This window comes from Neoarius graeffei, chromosome 2, assembly GCF_027579695.1.
Source record: "Neoarius graeffei isolate fNeoGra1 chromosome 2, fNeoGra1.pri, whole genome shotgun sequence".
Classification (NCBI taxonomy): domain Eukaryota; kingdom Metazoa; phylum Chordata; class Actinopteri; order Siluriformes; family Ariidae; genus Neoarius; species Neoarius graeffei.
In genome coordinates this window covers 125,574,934-125,600,683 of record NC_083570.1, presented here as the reverse complement: position 1 = coordinate 125,600,683, position 25,750 = coordinate 125,574,934, and the positions used below count along the sequence as shown (strand labels likewise).

General features: G+C 46.4%; 1 protein-coding gene across 4 annotated transcripts in view; it reads right to left on the bottom strand.

Annotated features, from left to right (window-relative positions):
* Positions 1-25,750, bottom strand: part of LOC132882263 (NACHT, LRR and PYD domains-containing protein 12-like) — a 232,484-nt gene that overhangs the window by 176,695 nt on the left and 30,039 nt on the right. For all 4 annotated transcript variants that reach the window (XM_060915548.1, XM_060915544.1, XM_060915547.1 and 1 more), the window contains one exon: positions 24,257-24,430. In XM_060915548.1, coding sequence (XP_060771531.1) covers positions 24,257-24,430 — 174 coding nt within the window. The remainder of the gene's footprint in view (positions 1-24,256; positions 24,431-25,750) is intronic.

Below are 25,750 nucleotides of genomic sequence, written 5' to 3'. Positions count from 1 at the left end.
TCCAGTGTTCTCTCCACGTCTCAAAAATTCGGAGCTGTTGACTAACCTCTCCACTTTTCTTTTAGACCTGCCAGATGAAGGAGCCAAGGATGTTCAGAACATTATTGAATGTTATTCTGATTTGTTTTCAGACATTCCATCGCAGACCAACATCCTTACTCATGACATTGACGTTAACTACCATTCCCCAATTAAACAACATGCTTACCGTGTTAACCCTGTTAAGAGAGCGGCGATGATTTCCGAAGTCGAGTACTTGGTGGATCATGGGTTAGCTGAGCCAAGTGCCAGTCCGTGGAGCTCCCCATGTATTTTGGTTCCAAAACCTGACGGAACCTTTCGTTTTTGTACTGATTTCAGGAAAGTCAACGCCATCACAAAGTCCGACTCTTTTCCACTCCCCCGTATGGAGGATTGCGTGGATCGAGTCGGCTCTGCTAAGTTTGTCACTAAGCTGGACCTGCTCAAAGGTTATTGGCAGGTTCTACTTACGTCACGTGCTGCAGAGATATCTGCTTTCGTTACGCCAGATGCCTTTATGCAATATTGCGTTATGCCATTTGGGCTGAGGAATGCTCCCGTGACATTCCAACGTTTAATGTGTCAAGTTTTAGCAGGCATTCCAAATTGCGAGGTATATCTTGACGACATCGTGGTATATTCGTCAAATTGGTCTGGACATCTTGACTTAATTCGCGCTGTATTCGATCGGTTGCGCAAAGCCTCTCTGACCTTGAACCTTGCCAAATGCGAATTTGGCAAGGCTACTGTTACCTACCTAGGTAAACAGGTAGGTCAAGGTCAGGTTAGACCCATTCAGGCCAAGATCCAGGCAATTGCTGAGTTTCCCACTCCCAAGGCCAAACGAGCTGTTCGTAGGTTTTTGGGAATGGTCGGCTATTACCGCAACTTTTGTCGCAATTTCTCCGATGTCGTTTTACCATTAACCAACCTCCTCTGCGATAAAGTTGATTTTGTGTGGTCAGATGAATGTGTATTTGCCTTCCAGAATGCCAAGGCTTTGTTGTGCAGCTCACCGGTGCTCAGTGCTCCTAATTTCGATCTACCTTTTAAGCTCGAAGTGGATGCGAGCGCAACAGGTGCTGGTGCGGTGCTCCTTCAGGAGGGGGCGGATGGACTTGATCACCCCATCTGCTATTTCTCTAAAAAGTTCTTAAAACACCAGCTGAACTACAGCACCATTGAGAAGGAGGCCCTCGCCCTGTTGCTGGCTCTGCAGCACTTCGAGGTGTATATAGGTTCTACTGTAGCACCGGTGGTTGTATTTACTGACTACAACCCTCTTGTCTTTCTCTCCAGGATGAAGAACGCTAACCAGCGCATTATGCGCTGGTCATTGTATTTGCAAGGATTCAACCTGGAGATTAAGTACAAGAGGGGTAGTGATAACATTTTGGCCGATACTCTTTCACGAGTATATTCAGAATAAGGTCTACGTCTACCCCTATTATCAACATAGATGTTGATTTTTGGTGGTGGGGGTGTTACGACCCCATAGTTTTCTTGTCTCTGATTTTGTTTTTGTTTTGTGTTCCCTTCTCTTGCAGATCCCGTGGGTGGCGGATGGGCCCAAATTACCACCAACTGGAGTCTGGTGAGAGCAGCGCCGGATTGGTTGGTATTTGGTGTCCCGTCCTTTTAAAAAGCCAACGCTGTGACGTCACCCACGGGGGGAGAGAGCTACTCATTTTGTTTGCATTCGAGTCCTGTGTTTTTGTTATTTCTTTATTTCTTTTCTTACTTTTTATGTATCCTTATTTGTAAATAAATTTCCCATTAAATGTTTTTGCCGAAGTCTGTCGACTATTTGTTCCTCTCTTTGTTGTGTCCTCATTTTGGTACCCCTAGATTGAGCTGGGGACATAACAGGGGAGAACATGCAAACTCCACACAGAAAGGCCCTCGCCGGCCACGGGGCTCGAACCCGGACCTTCTTGCTGTGAGGCAACAGCGCTAACCACTACACCACCGTGCCACCCCCACTTCAGTTGTACTGAATGTTATTTTTCATATTATACGATATTTCATATTGTAAGGGGCTTGAATTTGAGTTCAATAAACAGAATACTCTGTTTATATTTTTGTCTGAACTGGTTGCATGTTTTCATATAGGGAGCGACCTTAACAGCACTGAATACCTGAGTGCTACTGTAGAGATACATTATACGCTGCCATTCATAATTAAATCTAGATCTTCCTAACTTTAACGTATCATGGTGAAGAAAAAACTGCGATTTCCTGGCAACAAAATTGTGGCTAGTGAAAAGGCTGAATGGCTAGTGACTTGGGAAAACCACTAGGCACAATGGCTGGAGAGCAAAAAAGTGAATGTAAAGCCCTGTTCAGAACGTCATGAGGATTTAATATCACCTGTTTATTCTAATGAACACCGCTAGTTGGCCTTGTGTCTGCCTCTCCACTGGGAAATTGTGAGCTGTACTCGTGATCGAGTCGTACCAAAGACCATCATAAAAATGGCACCGACTGCCGTCTGGCGAGGCACGCTGCAATACAGATAAGGGTGGCAGGGGTGGAGCCACAGGGTGGCCAGTGGTCGCCAAGGCCACCCTAAATTAATCTCTGGCCACCCCTCCGGCCACCCCAACACCGCTTTGTCGGCAACTTTTTTGCTGAACTATGTCTGTATGCAGTTGTTCCCATACAGACGCAATTCAACAGCGTGCTCTCAAACCAGTAGTTCTCCACCCAAACCAGCAGGTGGCAGTAATGCACTCAACTTGAATATCAACCACCACCAACACAATTACAGAACAACAAGTCCGCCGCCAGCTGACGACAGCGAAGTTAACATAATCGTCGCAGGTAAGTTTATAACAGAATGAAGTTTCTTCACTATATTTGAAATGTTTCTTGTGCTAATCTATGTAAGTTACATGTTATGGAACCAGATACTATCTAGTAAAATTTGCCAGGTTAACTTAGGCTGTTAATTTACCAGCATGTAAGTCACAAGCTAGAAACACTTTCACCGTGTCCGTGCCATTTAAAAGAAAATATAGAGTTTGAATAAGTATGAATCATGTTTATATTGTCAGTCAAAATGAAGAGAAAAACTACTTCCTACTTGGTCAGTCAGTGTAGTAAGCCCAGTACTGAGAGGAGGGAAAGTGGTTTGGAGAGGGAGATGCAGGATGACCATGATGAGACAGAGTCAGACAGTGAAGGAGAGTGCTCACCAGTTGCTCTTCATGGAAGTGAACTTACAGGAACTGGACCTGAGGTCCAGCGCACCACCTGCCTTATGCATTTAGGTTCAGTCCCTCTATAGCAGGGGTATTCAACTAAAATTTAAAGAGGTCCAGTTGGAGAAAATTTCTTGAAGCAAAGGTCCGGAAGATCATAATGTCTAACTATTTAATGTGATGTATATTTAAGTAGCCTAGTAGTTGTATCAACATCTGCATGTATTCAATACCTGACTGTCAAATCAAATGAATTCAGGACAATTCGAAAACTTTTTGATAATATTTATTGTCGGGTAACATTGAACTGAACATATATGTATGATTGCCGATATGTATAATGTTCTCTCATTTACTAAATAAAAGTAGGGCTGCATTTCAAAATAAGAGAAAACAAAATGTGAAAATTGTGCATGTTTAAATAAAGTGCTTAACTTCAGAAAAATAAAATAAAGGGCGGAAAGGCTTGAATTTCCCCTTTTCTGTTTCACATGTTGACTCAACAGTCTCAACCAATTTTACAGAAAATAAATCTCAACACATCTTAACAACTGAACAGTTTTAGGGGCTCACTTTCATCCCCTCTTATATTCAACTCCCCCACTTTTTTGCTCAGTGAGAGAATTGAGCTCTCGCTTGTCCTGCCAGGATTTTAAACCTGGGCTTGAATGGAGTCTGGGCCATTCTCATACACATGTGGAGGTGCTCATTGGTGAGCCTGGAACGATATTGAGTTTTGATTATGTTCATTGTGGAGAAAGCTGCCTCGCAGTTGTGTGTGGAGCCAAACATGGTCAAAATGTATAGGGCTACTTTCCTCAGACCTGGGAAAGCTGTCTCAGGGACCATTTGGAGCCAGAAAGTGGAAGGGTCAGTTCTTACAAACTGCTCTTTCAGGGCCACATCTGCTTGGAGATCAACCAATTGCATCTGCAGAGGCCCAGCATTTACCCATTTAAAGTGCTGTGCCACTTCCTTTGAGAACCCCCTGACATCTGTGATGAGAAATGGGTTCTGAATGAACATGGTGAGCTGCTGTCCAAAGCTGAAGCTGTCAAAACGGTTGCTGAAGTTTACAATCAGCTTATCAATAAAAAGTCAACAAAAGAAGACACATCTCGCTGTCCCTGAACCTGTTCCTGCACTGCTGGGAAGTGTGCACAGTCTACCTGCAAGTCTTCCTTGAACACCTCAAGTTTCCTCTGACGGAGCGGACAGCTGTCATCAGTTCACAAATTGAATCGGCCTTGCCCTGTAGCCTCAAATTCAGTTCATTCAGATGTGAAGTGATCTTAACTACAGCCCTGCACTCCCGCGGGACCCGACGCAAAGCAGTGCGGCGCGGGACAAATTTTGAAAGCTCATTGTGGGCGTGGGCGGGAGTGCACAATGTGGGCGCGGGCGGGAGAGGTGATAAGCTGCAGTCCCGCTAACTAAAAACGTGTTTAAAATAAAATTTATAAATTATTAATTTATGTCTATCGTATATAATTTGTGCTGGATATTTTATTTGGCATTAATAAAAACATTTTAAGATGCCTAAATTTGCGGATGTGGTCTAATCTTGCGTACGTTTCCGTTTCCTTTCCGCTCTTCCGTGTTTGAGATCTCCGATCATGGCAGAAGAGCAGAGCTCCTCTAGTGAAGCTCACAGTGCTTCAGAAGTAAGTGCTGCTTTAAAAAGAGGTACATTTACCGTTAAAAAGTCAAGAGTATTAGTCCTAAGTATTAAAAAGTATGAATTAGTATTAAAAAGGACTGTATCGCACAGATTGTTCAATTTAAAGCGAGAAATAGACAGCGTATAATCTGAGGAGCTGGTTGTGGTTGCACAGCACTTCATATGAGAGGAGAATGAAATCGTGGTTGGAATCATAATGCCACAGACTCGGAAGTGGGAGTGCGAGTGCGCAAAGCGAGAGCTGTCAATCACAGCGAGAGCTGTCAATCATGAGCGCATACAGCGCTCAACTTGGAATGTGTCAGCAGAATGTCAGAGTCTAAACAATAAACTTACAATAAATGAAGGATCGGTCAGTGGAGAGCTCAGCATGTTTAATTCCCCAAGCCAATGACGAGAACTTTCGTGAGAAATAATGCGAACGTCTGCATCATGCGGGATTTGCGGGCGGGAGCGGGACAAAATATGGCAGGCGTGGGCGGGAGCGGGACTGAAAATCATAATTCTTTGCGGGAGCGGGACTGCACAGTGCGGGAGCGGGCGGGCGCGGGACTGAAAATTCTGTCCCGTGCAGACCTCTAATCTTAACCAAAAAGGCCACGTTGTCCATCTGTTTCTCATTTTCTAAAAAGAGAGAAAACTGTGTTGCCTTCTGACTTCTTAGCTCTGCCGAAAAAGATGCTACTTCCCTCCTAATGGACCAAAAGCGCGCCAACACCCTGCCTTTGCTGAGCCATCTCACACTGTTGTGCAGCAAAAGATCATCAGCATTGGCATCAACTTCTCTGAGGAATTCCCTAAGCATGCGATGCTGGTAGGAAGAGGATGCCCTGAGAAAACTGATCATTTTCATCATTGTATTCATCACCTCAACATGCTCATCTGATAGGGATGCACAGAGGACGGATTGATGAACGATACAATGGTAAGCTATGAGCTCAGGATTGTCCTCTTTCAGTCTTGCTGCAGCTGCTTTCTCTCTCCCGATCATAGCAGGGGCTCCATCTGTGGTTATTGAAACCACTTTTTTTGGCTTTATTCCTCTCTTTGTTAACATCTCCTTAATGGCCAGGTAGATGTCTCCTCCTCTTGTATTGGTCTGAAGGGGAGCGACACATAACAGGTCTTCACAGAATGCTTTCTGGTCTGTGTTGAAAAACCTGACATACACTACCAGCTGAGCACCGTCACACACGTCAGTGGACTCATCCACAGCTAAGCCTACACATGGTGCCTTACGCATGGCTTCATCTAGCTGGGTTAGCACGTCCCGAGTCAATATTTCACTTTTCTTCGTGGCAGATGATGCTCACATGGGTATTTGCTTTGTTTTATCACAAAGCTCTTGCTTTTGTTTTCCCTCAAGTAGTGTTTCAGCTACTGCACTCGTGCATTCTTTGACGACCCCTCCATCAGTAAATGGCCTTTTGTGTTGACCCAAAATCCAAGCAACTCTGAGGGAACACTCATGAGCACGTTGTTGGGCAGTGAATGTGTGGCTCAGGATCCTGGTGGACTGGTCATACTGGACTCTGAGACTACTTATTTTCTGTGATCTCACTTCAGATTTGAGTGGGTATGTTTGTTCAAAGCCTTTGTTTTGTCTCATTATGGCGTTTCACATTGGCACTTTTAATAAAGTGTCACGGTTTCTGAACATATGAGACACACTGGTTTAGTGCTCCCAGAAAGAAGTATGAACAGAAATGAGTCTGTCCATTCCGGATTAAATGCTCCATTTTCGCTGTCCACTTTTCTTTTTTTGGAAACCGTCATTTGTTCCTTATTTTTCTTTCCCTTTCTCCGTCTCACTCGTCTTTTTCCTCAACTTTCTCCGGCTCAGTTGTCTGTATCTCTCCCTTTCTTTTCTACATGTATCGCTATCTTTCTTTTTCTTTCTACCGTCTTTTCATGTGTAACTTGCCTCTAACTCTCATCTGTCTGCGCTGTAGAGTCGCAATTACCGCCTGGAATGCTGCAGACTTGCTTGGCTGAGTGGTATCACGTGGAATGGCTTAACTCGCACGTAATTAGTCTGTGCATTTCCTCATCCACTAAACCAATACCGTAAAGACTACAAAAGCTGCGCCGGGATAAAATAGAAGCGACCCGTCAGGTTTTAAATCATAACCTTCTGTTTTGGTTGTAGGTTCGGGTCCGTATGGGACAGCTTCTGGGTCCGGACCCGGACCGCGGTCCGCCTGTTAGTGACCTCTGCTCTGTAGGATAGGATTCTGCCTTCAACAGCCAATGTGGAATGTTCTTTTGAAAGCCAAATCAGTGGGGAAAAAAAAAAAAAGTTCAACTTAAAATCCGGCATGCTGACAGTTTTGGGGTTTTTTTTTAAACTTATTTTTTATTGGGTTTTCAATGACAGCATTCCAGTATGTACACTTTTCTCTATCCAGCTGTAGATGACAATTGTACACATGATATCCAAATTAAGATAACAAGCAAATAAGACAAACAAAAACAAATATCCACTCCCAATTAAATACATTAAATATATTAAATCAAATATACATATTCAGACATTCATATCCACAAGCACACATACAAATAAGCAGTCAGGAACCCACAGAACTTACACTAAAACACTAAGGCACTGTGTGGATTATGTAAAAGAGGTGGTAAGGGGGGAGGCTAACCAGTCTTATTGTATTAATAAAGGTACAACAGGACTCCACCGCTTAGTAAAGATGGGCTTTTGGAGCCTTAATAAATATGTAATGTGCTCCATCTGATAGAGGTCCCAAACCTTCTGGATCCATGTGTTATATGAAGGGGGGGTTGGTTTCAACCATCTAATAGTTATGCACTTCAGTGCAGCTGTAAGTAATATATTTAAGAGATATTTCTTGGAACTCCCATTCAATCCTTTAGGAATTACTCCTAATAGAGCCACAGTAGGATCTTGAGGTATGTCCTGTTGGAAAACCTCTTTAAGAGAATCAAAAACCTCTCCCCAGAATGTCTTAAGTTTCAGACATAACCAGAATATATGGTATGATTGGCGGTATGTGCCCCACAATTCCTCCAGCATGAGCTGGAATGTGCCTGGTTCATTCTAGATACTATTTCTGGAGTCCTGAAAAATCTAACAATTATTTTCCACTTAAACTCCCTCCATGTATTTGAACTTGTGACCAGGTGTGCCTCACTACACGCCTCCTCCCAGACTTCCTGTGATATAACCATATCCATTTCTGCCTCCCACCTCTGCTTCATTTGTAAGGAGTTTTGTGTATTCATGGATAAAAATATATTGTAGAATCTACTAATCATTTTTCCATCTCTATTTCCTGTTTGTATTTCTATTAGGAACTGTTCGATAGGAGAAGTTTTTATGAGTTTTCCCCATTCCTTGTGCCCTGTCAGAAATGTTCTAAGTTGCAAATATCGGTAGAAATCTGTCTTAGGGAGACCATAATCATTTCTCAACTGCTCGAATGTTCTTAGATTACCAAAACTGAATAACTGGTGCAAATATACCAAGCCATACCCTGACCACCTTCTAAAGCCGATGTCCAAATTATTAGGTGTGAAGCTCTTCATAGATCCAATGCTGATTAATGGTGATATTTGTGTCGGTAATCCAAAAGTTGACTGTATTTTAATCCAAATTTTAAGAGTGTTCTTAGTCCAAGTTGCCATTTCCTTTATGGGAACATCCAGGAAGGGTAGGTCTTGCAGAGACTTTAGCGAGCATACTGTAGATCTTTTTCTATGTTAAGCCAACGTGTACCTATATTGTTCTGAAGCCAAGCTATCATCGGTTTCATTTGTGCAACCCAGAAATAATATTTTAGATGATTGGGAAGTTTAAGGCCACCGTTTGATTTAGATAACTGGAGGGTTTTAAGTCGAATTCTAAGGCGCTTTTTTGCCATATAAATCTTGACAACGTTTTCTCCAAATTATCGAATGTAGATTTTGGAATTTCTATAGGTAACATTTGAAACAAGTAAAGTAATCTGGGCAGAATGTTCATGCGGATACTTTCAACGCGCCCTAGCAGAGACAGGGGGAGCATAGACCACCGTTCTAGATCGTTATTAATGCTCCGAATTATTTTACTATAATTAGCATCGAACAGATTCTGCAGAGACGGGGGAATGTACAGTAGGGCAAAAAAGTATTTAGTCAGCCACCAATTGTGCAAGTTCTCCCACTTAAAAAGATGAGAGAGGCCTGTAATTTTCATCATAGGTACACTTCAACTATGAGAGACAGAATGGGGGGAAAGAATCCAGGAAATCACATTGTAGGATTTTTAATGAATTAATTGGTAAATTCCTTAGTAAAATAAGTATTTGGTCACCTACAAACAAGCAAGATTTCTGGCTCTCACAGACCTGTAACAACTTCTTTAAGAGGCTCCTCTGTCCTCCACTCGTTACCTGTATTAATGGCACCTGTTTGAACTCGTTATCAGTATAAAAGACACCTGTCCACAACCTCAAACAGTCACACTCCAAATTCCACTATGGCCAAGACCAAAGAGCTGTCAAAGGACACCAGAAACAAAATTGTAGACCTGCACCAGGCTGGGAAGACTGAATCTGCAATAGGTAAGCAGCTTGGTGTGAAGAGCGGTCTATTTTGATGTCCCGGTCCATCTGCAGGGCTTCTCTAATAACTTTTGATACAGCTGTCGGTGAGCTCGAGTCCGGCTGTTCATAGATGCCGGTTATTCGGATGTTGCCCTGTCTCATCCTGCCCTCCATATCCTCACACCGGTCTTTTAGGGTGACCACCTGTTTTTGAAGATTGGTCACCGTAGACTGCAGCGAAACCACCTAGTCTGACCATGTTTACAGTCCACCTTTCATGTCCTGAATGTCCACATTCATATGCTCAATTTCTGTGCGGATCGCGGCCGTGTTATTTACGATGTCCGACTGCATCGCCTGTATTTCCAACTTTAGGACATTGAGGTCCTCTGCCAGTGCCTTCTTAAGTTCCTCTCTGATAATTATGGAGATCTCTTCCCTTATGCAGGGCTCGAAATTCGCGGTGGTCCGATCGCCCGAGGTGACTTAATTTGTCATTTGGCGGGTAATTCCTGTCACTAGCCAGCCCGGCTGGCTAGTTGAAAATAAAAAATATATATGAAGCGAAGATTCAGACACACTGTCAACTAAAGCCGCCACATGTTAAGCGCGTGCCGTGTCTGTGTTAATCGATGTGTTTATCGGCAGGACGGAAAATCTCATCTCATTATCTCAAGCCGCTTTATCCTTCTACAGGGTCGCAGGCAAGCTGGAGCCTATCCCAGCTGACTACGGGCGAAAGGCGGGGTACACCCTGGACAAGTCGCCAGGTCATCACAGGGCTGACACATAGACACAGACAACCATTCACACTCACACCTACGCTCAATTTAGAGTCACCAGTTAACCTAACCTGCATGTCTTTGGACTGTGGGGGAAACCGGAGCACCCGGAGGAAACCCACGCGGACACGGGGAGAACATGCAAACTCCACACAGAAAGGCCCTCGCCGGCCCCGGGGCTCGAACCCAGGACCTTCTTGCTGTGAGGCGACAGCGCTAACCACTACACCACCGTGCCGCCAGGACGGAAAATACCAAAGAATTCTGAATCATATCGTGTACGAGTCAGGCTATCAGTTTTTTCACTACGGTGCATGCATATAACGCATCTCGCTGAATATCGCGGTAATCACGTGTAGTATTGGACCAGGTGGGTGGAGCACAGAAGCACGGTAGGCCAGAACGGAGTTCTCAATGAACTATTTATTGCTAGCTTTTCAGCCTTTTATCACTTCCCAGCCGCGTGCGCACGCACGCGTTCTGGTTGGGGAGAGAGAGCTCCCTTTCTCTGCTCTCTCCTTTTAAAGGGCGCGGTCACTGGGGAAGACACACAAACACAGGTTAATCCCCATCAGGTGCAATGATCCCACCACTTACCTTCCCTGACTCCGCCCTCCATTCACAGACCAACGCTTGGCCACGCCCCCACTGCCACATCACGTTATGAAATTCAATAGATGTAGCCACATTATCGCCCATTGAAACATGTGTGTTATTGTTGTTGTTTACATCTACATCTGCCAAAGCTACATTGTGATGTGGAATTTTGTGAAAGGTGTACAGAAACCGCCAGAGACGGGGACAAAGCGACCTCACTGCTGAGATATTACATCACCTGTAATTTGCACATTCTGAGTCAGGGAACATTACCCTGAAGACGGTGCTCACGTCTTCGTTGGACGTATAGGAGTGTGTCAGCTAACCGTTTGCAAAACCCACAGCATTTCAGCCTTCAGTGTAGTACATGGTTTTCCCCAAAGCGTTTGAGCGTATCGGGCCCGATCCGCTTGCTCTGCCTGCCAATACGCTTAGTCGCTTTAGTTAAAATCCGATACGCTTAGATTTATACCGATACGTTAAATTTCCTACCCACAAGTAACTCGATACATTGGAGAGCAAATAACAGATCCATTTACATATCGATCGATATTTGTGTTAAACAAGCCGTCTTTTTTTCCAATGTTTGTGTTGATTCTGTCAAAGTAATATGTCCGCGTGGTATGATGTAAACAAACTAATCTGTTGGCTATGTCAAGATCACGTGTTCAAACCGTCCAATAAAAATATCGAAAGAAAACGTCAGACATCCCGGAAGTTTCCAATTCATTATAAGCGATCTCATTGGCTGCCGATGTTGTCCCCCACCAGACGGACAAAGCCAACTGATTTTAATAAGTGAGGAGAAGACTTGCTGGACAATTTGATCCACATCAGCATGGATGACAGCGAGATGGACTATGAGAGGGCTGCCCAACATTGGGCCAAGCAAAAGCCGAGGAGAATTAATCTGCTTTAAAGGTGGAGAAAACTTAATCCATTAGTTTGGGTTTGCAGAAAGATGACGTATTTATAAACACTCTCACAAAGTGAAGTTGTCCAAATGTGTCAAATACAGCATCATTTCAAATAATAATCATAAGCAGTTTTGGCAGTGTGATGTCACTGGGATCCATTTAACAAAAGAAGGCTCCGGATTATTCTTTTGTTAAAGGCTCACAGTGACCTCACACTGCCAAATACGCTTATCGTTATTATTCGAAATTATGCTATATTTGACACTTTACAAATTCTCTTCATGAATGTGTTTATAAGTACATAATCTTTCTGCAAACTTAAATGTATGAAATAAGTTCTTAAAATGTTTTAATCTTAATCTAGTCCATTTAATAAAGTGCCAAAATTTAAACTTTATAATATGCAGTTGCCTTACTTTTCTATCCAGTGTATCTTAGTTCTACATATATTACGGTAATTGCATCAGAAACATCCTAAATCATTACAGTTATAGTAATACAGCAACTTATTTTACGGTGGCGGTTCTGAGGTTCAGATCCCTTTGTGATCAACAGGAGGTCATGATGATCGATTCTCTTCATTGGGTTGCATAAGATGGAGCAAACCACTGGTCATATTTTCATGCACATTTTTTGTTACAATGCTACTTGATCACAGATAATTAAGGGATCGCCATAGATTTTCAATCTATCATATACCTCAGTAATCTATAACAAAACAGTTTAACCTGCATGTTGAACTTTAAGGTGAAATTTCAAATGTGTTTACATTAATACTATTTAGGTCAGAAATCAGTGAAACACTGGGAAAATCTGTCCTATAATCATGGATCTAAACCCTCTCAGAGACGCTGAAAATGCACCTGAGAGCATCGATTTTCAATAAATTCCCCGAGGGGAAGATGCCCCCTCCCCCCCAGTTTCGCTTCGTGCCATCGGCGCTCGATTGTCTGTGTATTATCAGGCCAGAATTTAGGGCTGTAATTTGTTCTGGGGAAAACACTGTAGGAGTTGGGGAGAATGTACTGAAGGCATTACTTGTACGGGGTCCCGAAGACACCAAAGCGGGCGTAACGTTAGCGTTTGCATTTGCAGTAGATACCGGTGCCGCAAACATCCGAATGGGGACAGTTGTTGTCTGACTGCCGGCATAGCGCTTGTGCTTCTCCCCTTTCATATGTGCGTCAAGGGCTTTACAGCCCATTGTCCCCAATTTAATGCTTTAAAATTTTTTTTTTTTAACAGTCTGCACCGCGCTTCGTACTCCGTCGTTTTTTGTAACCAGCCGCTATTGTAACCCTCCCAGAGGGTCAGGCTGGGTTCCCACACCTCCACTGCTCTCAGCCTGAACACCGGCTCGCCACAGGGTTGTGTACTTAAGCCAAATCCTTTACACCCTCTACACGTATGACTGTCTCTCCACCCACCTCAGCAACAAGATTGGAAAGTTCGCAGATGACACGACCGTGGTCGGACTCATCTCGGGCGAGGAGGGTGAGCTAGCATACAGGGACGAGGTGGAGTGGCTGTCAGAGTGGTGCAAAGTCCACAATCTGCTCCTCAATACCACCAAAACAAAGGAGCCGGTTATTGACTTTAGGAAAAAACAAAGCTGACATCCGGCCACTCATCATCAACGGGGCCTGTGTGGAGAGGGTCCCGGTGTTCAGATTTCTCGGCATTGAGCTGGAGAACTACCTAACCTGGAGTGCCAACACCAAGGAGCTGCTGAAGAAGGCGCAGCAGAGACTGTACTTTCTGAGAATCCTCAGAAACAACCGTCTCCCCCAAAATCTGCTCCGGGCCTTCTATCACTGCTCCATAGAGTGTGTGCTCACGTACGGACCGTGTGTTTGGTACGGCAGCTGCACATCCTCAGAGAAGGCGGCGCTCCACAGGGTCGTTAGGGCAGCAGAGAAAACAATAGGCTGCCCCCTCCCCACCCTGGAACAGATTTACACCTCCAGATGCTGCAGGAAAGCAACAGACATTTCAAAAGACTCTTCACACCCCGGTCATTGTCTCTTCCAGCTTTTGCCATCAGGCAAGAGATACAGAGCAATGAAAAGCAGGACAAACCGCCTAAAAAACAGTTTTTATCCCAAAGCAATCATGGCTTTAAACTCAAATGTGCAATTTGTGCAAAATATATATGCATGTGTGTGTATATATTTTCTTATCAGTGTAATCTGTGTACATACAGAACCAAAACAATTCTGTTTATACTATTTTCAGTGCAATCCGTGTCCATATAGAACCATACAATAGATTTCTGTTTATATTCTGTTTATACCATTTTACCAGTGCAACTCTGTATACTTTACTATTTATTTTTATACTTTATTTGTTCTCCCTTTTTTCTTTCTATAACTCATAATGAGTCAACAGCACCTTCAGTTTCATTGTACCTTTGGAAAAGTGACGATGACAAAGACTTTCTCTCATCTCTTATACTTTTCATCCTCGAGCCAGTTATCGTTAAACCTGCATTTGCCCATCTTGCCGCGGCTCGTGTCTGAAATAGCCACTCAAACACTTCTTCGTCTATTTCTACGGCGTGCATACAGGCCTACAGGGAAAACACTGCCCCCTAAACAGTGTGTGATGCCTGTGCTATAGGCACACGCTTCTTTAACGGTCTGGTTAGACAGGGACGTGCGCTGGTGAAATAGCATGAAAAATAGTCTCTCCGGACATTGATAACTTTCTGTGACAGTTCCGTTGAGTGGGTGGAGCACAGAGGACGGCAGGACAGAGATCAGGTTTGTGTACAGGCTTTATTGCCACACTTTTCAGTCTAACAATCACTTTTCCCTAATAGAGAGAGACACACACACGCGCGCGCGCACGCACACACAGCGTCTCGTCCGGGGATGAGCTTCCCTCTGCTCTCACTCTCCCTCCTTAAATAGCGTGCGGTTTACTGGGGAGAACACACACAAAACACAGGTTAATCACACTCAGGTGAAGCGATTCTGCCACTTACCTTCCCCAACTCCGCCCTCCTGTCACAGACCGGTGCTTGACTACGCCCCCGCTGCCACATACCCCCACCGCCCGACTCAGGCCGGGCGCCCGTCCGGCCCGCAGCCGACTCCCCCCCCCCCTTGACGGGAGAGGAAGTCCGCCACGACCATCTGCGCCCCCGGCCTGTGGACCACCTTGAAGTTGAAAGGTTGGAGCGCTAGATACCAACGGGTGATCCGCGCGTTGGCATCCTTCATGCGGTGGAGCCACTGGAGGGGCGCGTGGTCCGAACAGAGGGTGAAAGAGCGCCCCAGCAGGTAGTAACGGAGGGCGAGGACCGCCCACTTGATCGCCAGACACTCTTTCTCGATGGTGCTGTAGCGCCCCTCACGCACCGACAGCTTTCGGCTGATGTATAATACTGGGCGGTCCTCTCCCCCCACCTGCTGGGACAAAACGGCCCCCAGCCCTCTGTCCGACGCATCCGTCTGTAACAAAAAAGGGAGAGAGAAGTCAGGGGAGTGCAAAAGTGGCCCCCCACACAGTGCAGCCTTTACCTCAGAGAAAGCCCGCTGGCACTGCTCCGTCCACTGGACCGGATCTGGCGCCCCCTTTTTAGTGAGGTCAGTCAGCGGGCTGGTGACGTCCGAATAATTAGGTATAAACCTACGATAATAGCCAGCCAGCCCCAGGAACTGTCTCACCCCCTTTTTGGTCTTGGGCCTCGGGCAGGCCGCAATGGCTGCTGTCTTGTTAATTTGGGGACGCACCTGCCCGTTACCCAAGTGGAAGCCCAGATACCGTACTTCCACCCGCCCAATCGCACACTTCTTCGGGTTGGCAGTGAGCCCCGCCCGCCTCAGCGACCTCAGGACGGCCCTCAGGTGTTGCAGGTGCCGCTGCCAGTCATTACTATAAATGATGTCATCTAAGTAAGCGGCCGCATAGGTGGCGTGGGGCCGGAGGATCCGGTCCATCAGCCGCTGAAACGTAGCGGGCGCCCCAAACGGAAGTGTGACGAACTGGTGTAAGCCGAACGGTGTGGAAAAGGCCGTTTTTTCCCGGGATAATGGAGTCAAGGGGATCTGTCAATATCCCTTCGTCAAATCCAGTGTCGAGTAAAAGCGAGCCGTGCCTTGTCGATCGAGCAGCTCATCAATACGAGGCATTGGGTACGCATCGAATTTAGACACCGCGTTGACTTTTCTATAGTCCACACAGAACCGGACCGAGCCGTCGGCCTTGGGAACCAAGACCACCGGGCTGCTCCAGTCACTGTGGGACTCCTCGACGATGCCCATTTCGAGCATGGCCTGAAGTTCTTCCCGAACCACCTTTTTTTTGTGTTCGGGTAATCTATAAGGACGGCTACGCACTACCACCCCCGGGGCGTCTCTATGTGGTGTTCTGAGTTTGGTGCAACCGGGCAGGGGCGAGAACACATCCAAAAACTCGGCCTGCAACTGGGCGACCTCCGTGAGTTGGGTCGGGGAGAGGTGGTCTCCACAGGGGACCGGAGAGGTGCGAGATGCCAATGACCCTTTTTGGACCTCCGGCCCCAGCTCCGCCTTCTCCGGAACTACCGACACCAACGCCACGGGGACCTCCTCGTTCCAGAGCTTCAGCAGATTGAGGTGGTAGATCTGTAGCGCCCCCTCCCTGTCCGTTCACCTAACCTCATAGTCGACGTCCCCGACTCACCGTGTGACCTCGAAGGGCCCTTGCCACTTGGCGATTAATTTGGAGCTCGACGTGGGCAACAGGACGAGTACCTTATCTCCCGGAGTGAACTCTCTAAGGCGCGTGCCCTTGTTGTACAGGCGGGTTTGCCGTTCCTGGGCCTGCCGCAAATTCTCCTGAGTTAAGTGGGTGACCGTGTGGAGTTTTGCGCGCAGATCCATAACGTATTGAATTTCATTTTTGCTCTGCGAAGGTCCCTCCTCCCAATTTTCCCGCAGTACATCTAAGATGCCGCGCGGCTTACGCCCATACAATAATTCAAACGGGGAGAACCCCGTGGAGGCTTGGGGGACCTCTCGCACTGCAAACAACAAGGGTTCGAGCCACTTATCCCAGTTACGTGCGTCCTCACTTACGAATTTTTTGATAATATTCTTGAGGGTGCGGTTGAACCGTTCAACTAAACCGTCCGTCTGTGGGTGATACACGCTGGTGCGGATCAGCTTAATACCCATACAGTTCAGCCAGTGTTCGTGACATGAACGAGGTGCCTTGGTCAGTCAGAATCTCTTTCGGGATTCCGACCCGGGAGATGATGTGGAAGAGGGCCTCTGCAATACTACATGCGGAGATATTGCGAAGAGGCACCGCTTCCGGGTATCGCGTTGCATAGTCCACCAGAACCAATATAAAGCGGTACCCTCGTGTTGACCGATCTAATGGCCCGACGAGATCCATCCCAATTCTTTCGAACAGGGTCTCAATTAGTGGTAGGGGGCGCAAGGGCGCTTTTGGAATGGCCGCTGGATTTACTAACTGGCATTCGCGGCACGCCGTACACCACTTACGGACGTCGCCGCGAATCCCCGGCCAATAGAATCGGGCCATTATCCGGGCAAGTGTTTTATCCTGCCCGAGGTGTCCCGCCATGGGATTAAAGTGAGCCGCCTGGAATACCAATTCCCGGCGGCTCTTTGGAATTAACAACTGGGTGACACGCTCCTTCGTCTGAGTGTCCTGCGTCACTCGGTATAACCTATCTTTTAAAATGGAAAAATAGGGGAAGGTCGGGGTGGCGTTCGGCTGGAGTGTTTGACCATCGATTACTCTCACTTGGTCAAACGCGTGTCGCAGAGTTTCGTCTTGCGATTGTTCCAGTGGGAAATCCGCGAGGGATTCCCCAATAGAAAGAGGAGGGGCCGGGGGCTCCTCTCTCTGTCGCGGAGATGACGTAGACGGCTCTGCGACCGCAGCTCCAGCCAAAACGACACCGGGACCCCCCCCTGCTAACCGGCAGGACCCACTCTTTACTAGGTGTGCCATCAGCCCCCGGAATCCCGGCCAATCAGTCCCCAAGATCAAAGAGTGGGTAAGGCGAGGATTAACCGCCGCCTTTACTATGGATTTGTCCCCTCTGAAATGTATGTGGACCGACACCAACGGGTAGCAGTGAACATCCCCGTGCACACACAACACCTTCACCCCTTGTGCTCCCCCCAATGCCTCGTCTTGCACCAGGCTTTGGCGGATCGAGGTCTGGTTGCAACCCGAATCCACCAACGCCTGATATGTCGCCCCTTGTACACTTACCGGTATGCGATACGCTCCGGCCTGATCGAGGGCAGCCTCTGGCGCGTCGGGGATCCGCACCACCGCCCCCACCTCCATCGCGGCACACTGTTGCTGCAGGTGGCCCGGTTCCCCGCAGCGCCAGCAAACCGGCCCGGGCCTCCCCTCTGCAGCTGTGGTTTGAGGGTCACTCACCTGAGGGGGGGGAGAGACAGACACAGAAGGGAGAAACGGGAGGGCACCACGGGTGCGGCGGGCCGTCTGGGGTGGAGCCGGCCCCCACCTCCGTGGTGGGGGAATGGGGCGAGGACGAGACACGGGAGGAGGGGGGAGAGAGAGAGAGAGAGAGAAGAGGAGAGAGAAGATGACATCCGTTGTCCTGCCGCCGGGACAGCCGCCAGATGATCCTCCGCCAGTCCTACGGCCTGATCCAGCGACGCCGGGCGGTGGCACTGGACCCACTCCGCGGTTCCAGCGGGCGATGAACTGTTCCAGCGCCACCTGGTCGATGATCCCCTCGGCGTCGCGATCTTTGGCCCTCAGCCACCGCCAGCAGGCGTCCCGGAGCTGCTGGCTGCACGCAAACGGGCTGCCGACTTCCTCCATTCGCAGCGCGCGGAAGCGCTGGCGCTGCTGCTCCGGCGTGTGCCCCACGCGCTGGAGGACAGCCCGGCGAAGGTCGGCGTAGGCCAGCCGGTGGTCGGCGGGGAGCTGTAGTGCGGCTAACTGCGCCTCTCCCGTCAGGAGGGGGAGGAGGCGCGCCGCGCGCTGCTCCATCGGCCACCCCGAGGCTTCGGCGACCTGTTCGAACAACGCGATGAACGCCTCGGGGTCGTCCTGCGGGCCCATCTTAGTCAAGGTGATGGGAGATGGGCCCGCGGCCGGGGCGCTGGTGGACCCCGCCGACGCGAGGAGGCGCCGGAACGCCTCTCGGTCTTCCTGTTGAGCCAGCACCAGGGCTTCGAAGCGGCGCTCCTGCTCCTTCCGGAGCGTGACGAGTGCCTGGTGCTGGCTCTGCTGAGCCGTGGCGAGGGCGTGGACCAAGTCCGCGAACGGGGAGGATTCCATGGGGCTGCAAGACAGGTGCTCCACTTTTCCCGGGTTTCGGCACCACTGTGACAGTTTCGTTGAGTGGGTGGAGCATAGAGGACGGCAGGACAGAGATCAGGTTTGCGTACAGGCTTTATTGCCACACTTTTCAGTCTAACAATCACTTTTCCCTAATAGAGAGAGACACACACGCGCGCACACACACACACTGTCTCATCCGGGGATGAGCTTCCCTCTGCTCTCACTCTCCCTCCTTAAATAGCGTGCGGTTTACTGGGGAGAACACACACAAAACACAGGTTAATCACACTCAGGTGAAGCGATTCTGCCACTTACCTTCCCCAACTCCGCCCTCCTGTCACAGACCGCTGCCACACTTTCTTTCATTCCACCCAGATGAAATTTAATGCCACTCTTCGAAAATTACCAAAATTTAATACGTTTTAAGACCTTAAAAACCGTATATTTTATTTAAGACTTGAATACTTAAGGATCTGTGGAGACCCTGAGCTTATGAAATCTTTCTCCTACAGTAGCCAGTACTCTTCTAAATGAAGAAATGTATAAATACATAATAGTAATTAGAAAAAATATGATTTATGTAACAATAGATAGATGAGCATTGATACATGAATCCATGGGTTTAGAAGCTCCGGCGACAATTCCATATTTCAGTGCAAAATCGCGAGCTTAAACTTTGTCTACACAGACTGTGCACTGAACCCATGCGAGCTCTCTCAGCCTGCTGGCGGAGCCGCACGTGACGTCACGAATCTGGCTCCAGACTCCCTTGGGATTTTTCCAGATGCGTTTTGTTATTTTATTTTTTTCTGCTGTAGACAGATGGCCTTGTGCAACATTACCCTTCTGGATGAGTGTGTAAAGGGACATACTTTCATGAAAAAAAAACACTAAATTGGTCCAGGATATGCACTTTCAGGCCTCGTGGTATTTCCATCACACATGAATTGAATATTCTCAGTGCCAGGATTGTGTTTATTGTGATGTCTGCAGGCACTTTGGCCTTCCAAACACCGAATCAGTTTTCACTTCTGATAGGGGCGATAAAAACTGGAAATAGGCAACGTTCAAAGATGGAGGCTTTGCATCCCATGCCAAGTCTGAAGCGCACACAAATGTTATGTTAGCCTGGAAAAATCTTGAGATGGAGGCCCACACACAAAACAAGACATATTTGATGACTAAATTGTCACAAGAGCAAACACAACAGATACAGGAAAACTGTGATTCTATTAAAAGTGTAGCTGAAGTTTTACTGTTAACTGCAACACCAAACACAGCACAAAGGGGTCACAGAGAGAGACAGTGGATTCAGGCAACAAGGGAAACTTCCTCACTATATTAGAGGTTCTTAGTAACCACAACACAGCTGTGAAAAAGAAACTGAAAGCTGTTCATGCTAAATACACAAGCCACCAAATCCAAAATGAAATGTAGGACACATTTGCAGAAATGGTGTGCTCCACCATCATCAGTGAGGTCAAGGAAAGTCAAGTCTGCTCTGATGGCAGATGAAACCAAAGATGTAAAAAAGAGAGAACAAATTTCTCTTCTTCTTCTTAGGTATTACTACAGGGGAGCTGTAAAAGAGAGCTTTTTGCACTTTGAAGCTGCAGAGCATCTTAATGCTTCAGGGTTGGCGAACAAAATAACACACACCCTTGAAAAATACGGGCTGGAATATAGGGACAATTTGATCAGACAAGCTTACGATGGAGCATCCGTCATGAGCGGCAAGAACTCTGGAGTTCAGGCTCGTGTAAAGGAAGTGGCAAAGCAGGTCTTTTATGTACATTGTAATGCCCACTGCCTTAATCTAGTTCTTGTGGACACAGTTAAAGCTATCCCAGAAGGAGAGTGCTTCTCTTCTATTGTGCAAAGACTGGACACATTCACGTCTGGGTCCTATGTTCACACCAAATGGCTCAATACACGGAAAGAAATGTACAATGGGGCGCCAAGGGAGCTACAAAAGTTAAGTGACACAGGGTGGGCCTGTCAACATAAGTCTTGTCAAACAATTCTTGAGAGACTGCCTGCAATTATCAGCGTTTTAGAAGAAACAGTGGAAGAAAAGAATGGTGATGGGTCAGTTGATGCAAGAGGCCTGCTTGCCCAAATGGACCTCCAGTTTGTAGGGCTTCTAGTTGTAATGACTGGGCTTTTTGGGGAGGCAAGATGCCTCTCGGATGCCTTGCAGTCTCCTAATCTGGATTTAGGTTTAGCTGTTGATTTAGTTCAAGCTCTTGTACAGACTCTTCAAGACTGCAGGGCTGAAACATACTTTGAAGAGCTGTGGAAAGAAGTTCTCCATACAGCTGAACAGTGCAACATCGAGACTGATCCTGCACCCAAAAGAGAGAAAATACTGAGCAAAAGGCTTGATGGACATGTGGTCATGAGTCAGCTAGGTGGGCGTCCTGAGCAAAAGGACAGTTTTCGCACAGGGTTATTTTACCCAGTCCTTGGCCATATGCTCAGTGAGATCAACACACTGTTTTCTCAACCCAACTGTCAAGTGATGAGGGGCGTTCCGGCGCCGAATCCCATAAACGCTACATTTTGTGATGAAGCAGCTCTGCTACCCTTTGCATCCATCTATGGAAGCAATATTGAAGACAGGAGACACGAGTTAAATCAGCTAAAAAGAATCCTGGAGAGGAAAAGCCACGCAGGCCAAGAAAAACCATCTAGAATAGTTGAACTGACCAAATTCATTGAGCCCCACCATGAGGTGTTTCATGAGGTCTTTAGATTGTGTAAAATGGCAGTCACCATCCCTGTGAGTGCAGCTGCCTGTGAAAGGAGCTTTTCAGTGCTGAAGCTGATTAAAACTGACTGAAGATCAACTATGGATGATGAAAGACTGAGCAACCTGGGTGTTGTGAGTGCGGAGTCCGAACGAGCCAAGTCCCCGGACATGGAGGAATTTGTAAATAGGTTTGCTTTAAGTTGCAGCAACCGGAGGATACGACTTTTGTCAGTTTGTTTGACACGAGTGTCTTCTGTAAAACTCAGTTTGGCTTCAGCAACACGAATACAAGTTTGATTGACAGGAGTGTGTTCTGCAATACTGCGATTTGTAAATATCATTTGTAAATCAGTTTGCTTCGAACCACAGCAACACAAGAATTAAACTTTTGCAGAAGTGCCTTCTGTTATATATCTATAAGTACCTTCTCTTATTTATTATATATCAGTAAATTTTTTTAATTGTGTGAGCTTCATCAATTAAAAAGGCACAATGTTCACAACTGTTTAAGTTTTTTTTTTAATCAGCTTAGTCTCGTCTCATTATCTGTAGCCGCTTTATCCTTCTACAGGGTCGCAGGCAAGCTGGATCCTATCCCAGCTGACTACGGGCGAAAGGCGGGGTTCACCCTGGACAAGTCGCCAGGTCATCACAGGGCTGACACATAGACACACACAACCATTCACACTCACATTCACACCTACGCTCAATTTAGAGTCACCAGTTAACCTAACCTGCATGTCTTTGGACTGTGGGGGAAACCGGAGCACCCGGAGGAAACCCACGCGGACACGGGGAGAACATGCAAACTCCACACAGAAAGGCCCTCGCCGGCCACGGGGCTCGAACCCGGACCTTCTTGCTGTGAGGCGACAGCGCTAACCACTACACCACCGTGCCGCCCCTAATCAGCTTAGTAATACATTTAAAATCTTATTATGCAGGTCTTCATGATGTAATTCTACATGGCAGTCACTGCCTGCCCAGATTAATGAGGGAGTGACCAAGAAACACCACGAGACCTACAGCGACTTGCCACACAGAAAAACAACAACAAGAAGAGATCAGTTTATGTGCCACCCCTGTGTGAACAATGATCTCAGTCTGGCCACCCCGAGAAAAACTGTCTGGCTCCGCCACTGACGAGTGGGGAGTTAAACTCTCGCAGGGACCAGAGGACCCGCCCCCCACTGTAACCCTAACTGTATAGGCGAGAGGCCGAGGGCTATAGAAGCGGAGATCGGCGCCGCCCAATGCACCTTAAGGGCGTGGTTAGTACTGGGACAGGAGACTGCCTGGGAAGACCAGCTCCTGACACGGGAAGGACTCGGACTTTGATTCTAATTAACAGTGTCATTAATAATGATAATACTGAGTGTTATATTTATTTCTCTCATCTGTTGTGTGTGATATTAAACCATCAGCAGCTGAAGCTGAACAGAGAACAGCAGAGTGACCATGAACTTTAATCCGAGAGAGAGAGAGAGAGAGAGAGAGAGAGACTGAATCTCAGATGGGTCTCTACTAGACTTATAGTGCACTACACAGGGACAATAAACTCGTTTCTCCGGCGTCTACAGCGTGCATTTATAAAACACTATAGATTTATATTATTGTCGAATCAAGGAACTAAAAGTCTGAATCACGGTGAAAAACAAGCACCATCATGGATTCAAACAAAGATCGGCTAATGTCAAACTTAAAGCGTTCATTCTGAGGAGAATAAACATTCGTGTCGTTTCTAAACCACATTACTGACTGATAATTTATTACCAATTAAAACATTCCTGAATTATAAAACTGAGTGTAAAATATTTACATCTCGGGTTCATCAGGTTCGACAGATTTAGGGAGTCAAATTTACAGTAAATAGAAAATGTACATCAGAGTGACATGAAGACAGAGAGCCAGATGTGCTGAGCTTTTTCACTTCCCATGAAATTAGTAATAATTTATATCTGCTAGTGGCTATATTTATTACTGTATTAGATTATTTGAATTATTCAAAAATCAGCAGAAAGACGGTTACTATGGTCGGCTCCATTTAATTTTTTTTATTTAAAAGCCTATTTTTTCCTTCAATTCTTTGGCATTAACGTCTCATTTTAGTTTTCAAATTTTGTATTCCCGAGATCATTTCCACCATGTCACTGCTGCTCACACAGAGGGCAGTTAGTTTGAGTCTCAGGTGCAGTTTGTGGGATTCGTTACAGTGTTGTAGTAAATTTCACAGTGAGTTCAGACACATCGCAGTCGGATCAAGTCCCGTTTTGTGCTGCAGCTTCTCACATACGTCCATCTGACCCAAAGACTCTGTGACAAATCATCAGTGTGCAGTGAACAGAAACAATCTTCCTCCTCAGGACACTGATGATGAAGCTAAAACCTCTGCTTCAGTCTCACTATTAGAGAATGGGTCTTACTGAGGAGCAGGTCATGTGACTCTCAGAGAGATGATCTTACCTCAGTCTCTCCAGTTTACAGTGAGGATTCTCCAGTCCAGCACAGAGACGCTTCACTCCTGAGTCTCCCAGATTATTATAGGACAGATTCAGGTGTCTCAGGTGTGAGGGGTTTGATCTCAGAGCTGAACTCAGAGCAGCACAGCCTTCATCTGAGACACCACACTGCTTCAACCTGCAGAGACACAATGACACACACTTCATCAACAGATTTAATACTGACTTTAAAGATGATGTGTCTGATGATGGACTGTCTCCCTTCTCTTGTCCAATCACAAGATATTATTAACTCTGACCAGTTATTAAAGCTATTTTTGATTATTCTTGACATCGAGTCTACAAGAGGTGTAAAGGTTTTACTGGTTTAAGGAAAAAAAGAAAAAAGAAACCTGACTCATCTGTGTTTAACATGGTTTTCATTAGTAACCGATTGCCGATCGAAATCATCGGTTGTAATGACGTCTGAATCGGTTGTTTTTCGGCCAAATGCAATTTTCCCATAATTGTTCGAACTTTCTCGTCGGACTTACTTGATAAGGAACGCTGTTACTTGCACGCCGTTTGGTTGCTGAGGCTGTGTACATGTGACTAGATAAAAGGTGGGAACCAATTGGCTAATCCTTCTTATATCGTCCAATCATTTCGCGTGTATTAAATTATAGCATATCACACGGTTCCCACATGGTAAGATGGCAACCCTATCCTGTATGGTATAGCATGATGGCGACCGCGAAAAAATGAAAGCAAACGCTGTTCAATTTCAGCTTCACAGAAAAAAACTGGCAAGTCTCACGGAAAATGCCCAGCAGTGTTCTCCACGGGCGCTTTTAAAGTGGCCTGCCACCCTTCCCTTGGCCAAAAAAACCCCCGTGACTTCATCAGTATTCACCAAATAAATCATAAAGTATTCGCTTCATTATAAATTTGAAACTATTTAACACGCAGAAGACCATTAAACAAATGCATACGGGGCGACCTGAAGTGGCCAAAATAACGAGCCAGCAGCTAAATAACTCTGCAGGGGTTTGTAGCATTGTTGTGCAACGGGTACGCTTATCTATAGTCTTTTCTGACCCTACACCGTTACAGTAATCATATAACAGCGCACACACACACGTTAAGTTCAGGTCTTTTATTTTGCGTATCTGTGATCGTGTAGGCGAGAGCTGCATTTTCCCGCTGCTTCAGTGTTTGTTTACAGCAGGACTTCTGGGCTCCTGGGTCAAAGGACCCGAACTACGGAGGCTGGGTGGCTTTGTAGTGCCAGTCTCGGGCACGCGCACCAGCTGGTGCATGGATTGGAGTGCTTTCACCCAATTAACATTAATTATGTGTATTGTAAAAAATATATGCATTTATAGTAATTGGGTATTTTGTTTATGCATGGAAGTTCATTTATTTTTCTCACACAGAAAAAATATAATTAATTCAGGGACGCGCAACAGGCGCATCAGTCTCAACTGAAATGTCAAATGAGTCTCACATTGACAATAAA